Source organism: Camelina sativa, chromosome 7 (assembly GCF_000633955.1).
Source record: "Camelina sativa cultivar DH55 chromosome 7, Cs, whole genome shotgun sequence".
Classification (NCBI taxonomy): Eukaryota; Viridiplantae; Streptophyta; class Magnoliopsida; order Brassicales; family Brassicaceae; genus Camelina; species Camelina sativa.
Window position 1 is genome coordinate 15,128,407 of NC_025691.1, and position 6,877 is coordinate 15,135,283.

General features: G+C 30.9%; 1 protein-coding gene across 1 annotated transcript in view; it reads left to right on the forward strand.

The window, feature by feature from the left end:
* The window catches only part of LOC104701199 (disease resistance protein RPS6-like), a 7,254-nt gene continuing 5,466 nt past the window's right edge, over window positions 5,090–6,877 (forward strand). The window contains exons 1-2 of the mRNA XM_019227072.1: window positions 5,090–5,757; window positions 5,860–6,867. Coding sequence (XP_019082617.1) covers window positions 5,288–5,757; window positions 5,860–6,867 — 1,478 coding nt within the window. The 5' untranslated portion in view covers window positions 5,090–5,287. The remainder of the gene's footprint in view (window positions 5,758–5,859; window positions 6,868–6,877) is intronic.

The following is a 6,877-nucleotide window of genomic DNA, read 5'->3' on the forward strand; positions in this document are numbered from 1 at the left end:
TTGAAGTGTAGTGTTTCAGACTTTTACGGCTCTTGTCTGTAAATAAAATTAGGTCGACGTAGTATTAATATGTGTGTGTGGTACAATTCATGCCACGTAATAATTAGACTCAAACAAGGCCACACACGCTAATAATGGTTCATTGATTTTCTAATTAGGCAGGCCACTGATGATTTTAGTAGGCAATCGAGAATAGGCTCGTTTCTATTTTCAGTAAAAATGTAATTCGGTCAAGTTGTTTCTAATATTTTACATTTGTCAAATTTGATACTGTGTAAATAAATGTGTATTAGTCTTCTATTAATTAATATAGGGGTAATTGACGATGGCTTTAATGTCAGTTTTATTTTTGTCAATAAAGGTATTTTAATTTTTTTAATTTATTTTTTAAGTTCTACAGCCTTTTTTTTTTTTGTTGAAGTCTTCAAAATCACGGCTATAAAACCAATGAATGTAAAGAAAAATATCACATCTTGCTATCTATAAAGAATGAGTGTTGATTAGTCTATATGCATTCTTTAGTTTTCTATTAATCAGTTCAGAACTAATAAGTTTGAAATCATGTGAAATCATGTACTGGACACAAACAAGTAAATTCTTGTTACACTAGAAAAAAAAAAACATTTGAAATCATGTGCTATATTGCATGCTTAGATTACTATCATGGGACATTTACGGGAAACCAAAAAGACATATACGAAGAAATCGAAACAAAAAAATGAAATAAGAGAAAGATATGTTATTGTAGGTTCTTCTAGAAAATAAATACTAAGCTTAAATCAACGACAAAACGAAGAACAATTGGAACCTGTCAAAAAAGAAGAGCATTACATCAGATCTTAAGCTCGAACTAACGAAAGAAAGATGAAAGCTTACGGCAAGTCATTGAACAGAAGGACACCTCAAGCGGCTTATAAACTCAATGTTCCTTGTTGGTTGAGCACATTTCTCTATATAAGAATACTCAATAAGTAACACTCTGATGTTTGATTATGTTACACCATCTGATAAACTAGTCAAAAATTAGGTAAAACTAACCAAACTTGGGAGGCAAACAAGAATAAATTATCCCCATTGCGCAAAACACTGACCTCCAAAACAGTGTTGTAAAAAAATGCTCTATCAAACAACATTTTCTCACGAGTACCTCTAGCTAGTTCCATCTCTACTAAACCCGTCCTATCAAGGAAAGCACAAACTTGCAGAAAATAACATGATGTTCAAAAAAGGTATATGGTAAGCAACATACAAGCACTCAAAGCCAACTTACATTCCAACAATCTTCAAATCGATTAGATTTGAGCAAGCTGACAATGCATTCCACATTGCATAAGTAGTAGAAGATTAGAAACACATAAAGAAGAGATAACTTGATTTGCAAGGAACGGCATAAAACAAGGCCCAAGGGTAGCTACTAGCTTCTATCATCGGCTTTCTTTGAAACCCTTACTCTAAACTTTCTGATTGGCCAACACAATTAAATTGCATATCATCTGAAGGAATTTACAACAAAAAAAAACAAAATAGAAATGAATGTATCTGTTTCAGGCAAGTGAAGCCATGTTTCGTTCTGCCCTGAATTTTTTTTTTCTCTTGCGTCACTATTGAACTATTATTGTGTATTAGGTTAATACCCACGCTAACGCAGCGGATTATTTTTTTTATTTATTTTTTGAATATTTTTATTATTTATTTTTTTGAAAGAATAATTTTGTATGTTGTTTGTAATAAAAAAATTATGAGTAAACATTGTTTTTGACGGTGTTTATTGATAATGTTTTAGTTTTTAGTTTTTTTTTTTAAGTAAAAAGTGTACACAAAGGAAGAAGCTTCACGAACGTTTCTTACAAATTTTGTACCCTTGGTGCAGCTGGAATCATGAGGTAGATGACATATGTTCTCTTATCATTTGAGTCTTATTTTAACATACAAATAGCAATGTAATTGTAAAAGTGAGATGAAATTATATGAGAAAGAGGGCTTCTTTTCCAAATTTTATTTTCAAGCTTTCTACAAGCTTTCACTCAGAAGTTTGATGATACAATTAATTAAGGGATATATATACAACAATCGAGTAAGAGACAAAGGTTAAGAGTAGTAGTTGTAATAAATAGTAGCTGAACAAAAACAGAATTGATGATATGATTAATTAAGGGATTTTCACTTGGGAAATTTTTTTGTTTATTTTTGTTTCATTAAGATAATCACTTCTCAAAACTGAAAGTTATTTGCCATTCACACTTTTCATTCATAATTCTTTATTAAAATACATATCATTTTTATGTTCAACATAATTTTTAAGTTTTCATTAGCTAAATGCCTAAATTGATGTTGGAGGATAGAAAAACAATCTCTAGTAGCATTTTTCCAATTTGTTACACATATCATTATGTCATAGAAGTTGTTATACGTATAGATCATATAACAGATGTAAAAGAACCAGATGAAAAAATATAACTAATCTTACAATAGCATACAAATTGTTACGATCACAAATGAATTCGTAAAATTATTCCAATGATGTAAAAAGTAACATAATCATGATAAAATAATTGAGAGGGAGAGAGATGAAGGAGAAGACGATTAAAATAAAGTAAGATCTTGATTAATCATTGATATTCCAGCTTTGGTTTCCAGTCTATTATTATCAACTTCATATCTGCAAATGAGTGAGAGCGAGAGCGCTATGGGCATCACAACCATATGCGTGGGCGTCATTGTTCTGTTCTCTTCTTAACCAAATTTTCAGATTCTAGAAAGTAATTTAGAGGTGACGAAGAAGAAGAAGATGAGCCGAATGGATCAAATTAACAACGAAGAAATTGGTTTTTTTTTGCCTTGATTGGTGAACACAATTAAAGCTGTACCAGTGGTATAGCTTTGATTTTTTACCAATCACAAAAGCGTTACTAAAAACTTTATTAAAAATTTTACTCTCAGCTTTTTGGTACAGTTTTCATGTATAACTCTTTCTTACAGTTTTGCACTATTCTGTAACAGCTTACAGCTCCAGCTTACAGCTTTTCTGTACAGCTTTGGGTACGTTACCAATCGGACCCAAATTTAACTCTATAGTTCTTCCTCAATCTCAAATATTTTTAAAAAACACAAAAAAATCAAAATTATGTTACCTCGAAACTCAAAGTAGAAAATTATAGTTACCAGAATAAAATAATCATCAAAATTATCAATCGAAAACAAAAATGTCGAAAATTTTATTTTTAATTCTTATCTGGACATCGTGTCATCGTCGAAACCTCAGTAAAAGATGCGCAGAAGAGAAACAATTTCAACTTTACGACACATGTATTCACTTGGAGTTTATCTTTTTTTTCATAGACTTTACATGGGTTTTTATTGGTTTGTAAGTTTTGGGTAATAATAAATATAAGGTATGAGAAGAATAACAAATTGAGACAATTATGTGACATGGCAAAGAAAAAGCCAACAAGTATTATTTGTTATAATTTTATTGGCTAATGATTTAATTGATGTGTCTACCAAATTGAAAGTTGAAGCTGAGGTGTCTAAGCCATGGTGATAAACGCATCATGTTTTTAAAGTATTGATATCTTTCTTCTTTTTTTTAGTATATAAAAAAGGGTTTGTTAGAGTTTTAGTACATTTATGAAACGTAATTGTGGGTTTGATACAGTCACTATTTACAATGACAAAAAGTGGGTGTTAAGAGATAAAAATTCATGTGGATCAGGAGCATTTGTCGATTTTTACTTAAAAGCTCTGATCGATTTATTTGGGGAAGAAAGAGGAGAGAGAAGAAAGAAAATAGGTGGGACTCTTGATTTTTTTGATGTCTTTTTTTTTTAATCTACGTTTATCTTTCTCTTTATATATATATTAATATCTTTATTTCTTTTTCTTTTCATCATAATAAGTTTTTCTTAATTATTTAAATATTTATTAATATATCTTTTGTTTCCAAATATTTTCTACATACAAAAAAAACTATGTATTTTTCTTTATCATTTGATATGCATTTTGTTTTAATGATTTCAAATATAATTTTATCCAAAATATCTATATTTGTGTACGGTTTAAATCATTGTTGGATAGATTTAAACCATCCATCAATATTTGTGTACAGTTCAAACCATCCAGCATGCCGTCCAGCAATATTTGTATATGGTTTAAGGTTTCCAACATATTTGATAGATTCAACTCGTCCAACAATATTTGTGTACGGTTTAAACCTTCCAACAATATTTGTATCCGTACAAAAAATCTATGTTTTTTCTTTATAATTTGATATGCATTTTGTTTGATGATTTTATTTCATAATATGAAATATTTTTTACAAATTTTGTATCCATACACATTATTAAGTGTACAGATGTCTGTACACATTATTAAATGTACAGATGTTTGTACATATTATTAAATTTATAGATGTAATTTGTTTAATTTTTAAGATTTTAAATGTCTATACTGCAATGATTTTGTAAAAAGTACATCTGTACACTTAATAATGTGTACAAACATTTGTACACTTAATAAAGTGTATAAACATCTGTACATTTTTAAAATTGTATGGATACAAAGATATATATAATATATTAAAAAAATATTAAACAAAATTCATATCAAATTGAGTAGGGTTTAAACAATCCAGCAGGCTGGATAGATTTAAAACGTCCAACAATATTTGAGTATGGTTTAAACCTTCCAACAATATTTGTATCCATACAAAAAATCAATGTTTTTTCTTTATAATTTGATATGCATTTTGTTTGATGATTTTATTTCATAATATCAAATATTGTTTACAAATTTTGTATCCGTACATATTATTAAATGTACAGATGTTTGTACACATTATTAAATGATATATTAATAATTGTTAGTTGCTATGTTACGGATACAAAAAAAAAAAAAAAAAAATTTTNTTTAAAATAAAGGTGACGCTTCATGATTGTTAGTTGCTATGTTAAATGATATATTAATTTAAGTCTTTTTCCTTCAATGACATATGCATAAAATTACCTACCACGACGACGAATAAAAAAAGTTTTTGGATCAACCAATGGCTCTCTTTTCTCTCGTATCAGAAAGACTCGAGTGGTACCAGCAAGTCTCCGTTAGACCTTGGCAACGAGACTTAACAAGCTTCCTTGTGCTTTCCATGAAACTCACATAATCAAAAATATAATTTAAAACTTTCTTTCCCTAACTTCGTTTAAGTTTTGTCCTGTCAACTACAAGCTATTGTTCTTAACACTGTGACTTTCCAAAAAAAAAAGATTTTGCTTTTTTTTTTTTTGTTAGCCTAATGGCGTCTTCTTCCTCCTCTTCTCACAATTGGGTATACGATGTTTTCCCGAGCTTCAGCGGGGAAGACATCCGCATAACTTTCCTCAGTCACTTTCTAAAAGAGCTTGATCGGAAACTGATCATTTCTTTCAAAGACAACGAGATAGAGAGAAGCCAATCGCTCGATCCTGAGCTTAAACAGGCAATAAGGACTTCAAGAATCGCGGTAGTTGTGTTCTCTCAAAGTTACGCCTCTTCAAGCTGGTGTCTTAACGAACTGATGGAGATTGTGAAATGCAAAAAAGAGTTTGGTCAAATGGTGATATCGATTTTCTACCGTTTGGATCCTTCTCATGTAAGGAAACAAACCGGAAACTTTGGAGAGGCTTTCTCAAAGACTTGTCAGAACAAAACAGAGAATGAAACAAAACTTTGGCGGCAAACTTTGACCGATGTAGCAAATATCCTTGGATATCATTCTCAAAACTGGTACCAAATTTTGATGTATCCATTATATATCATTTCTTATACACCTTGATACTTCTAATTTTATGTGTTTTTTTAAAAAAGATATATATTTCTCCTTTTTAGGGATAATGAAGCAAAAATGATAGAAGATATCTCAAATAATGTTTTGAAGAAACTTTTGCTAACCACATCAAAGGATTCTGAGGATTTGGTTGGCATCGAAAACCATATCATTGAGATGAGTGCATTGTTAAATTTGGAATCTGAGGATGTGAGGATGGCTGGGCTATGGGGTACGTCAGGAATTGGCAAAACTACCATTGCTAGAGCTCTATTTGGTCGAATCGCTTGTCGGTTCCAAGGTAGTGCTTTTATAGACAGGGCATTCATACATAAGAGTATGAAAATTTATTCTAGTGCAAACTCAGATGACTATAATATGAAACTGCACTTACAAAAAAGCTTCTTGTCTAAAATTTTAGACAACAAACAAATAAAGATAGAGAGTTTAATTGCAGTGGAAGAAAGGCTAAAACACCGAAAAGTTCTAATCTTTATTGATGATTTGAATGACCAAGTGGTGTTAGATGCCTTGGTGGGTCAAATTCATTGGTTTGGAAGTGGAAGTAGAATCATTGTCATTACACAAGACAAGCATTTTTTAAAGGCCCATGGTATTAATCATATTTATGAGGTTTGTCTCCCAACTAAAGAGCTTGCTCTTGAGATATTTTGTCGATCAGCTTTCAAGAAAAATTATCCACCCAATGGTATGATGGAGCTGGCCTCTGAAGTTGCCTTACACGCTGGCAATCTTCCGTTGGGTCTTAAAGTTTTGGGTTCGTATCTACGTGGTAGGGAAAAAGAAGAGTGGATAGATATGCTTCCTAGCCTTTGTGTTAGGCTGAATGGAAAAATTGAGAGAACACTAAGAGTCAGCTATGAAGGGTTAAATAACAGAAAAGATGAAGCCATATTTCGACACATTGCATGTCTTTTTAATGGTGAGACTGTCGATGACATAAAGCTGCTACTAGCAGATAGTGATTTGGATTTTAATGTCGGGTTTAAAAACCTCGTTGATAAGTCTCTTATACATGTAAGAGAAAACTATGTTGAGATGCACTGTTTATTACAAGAG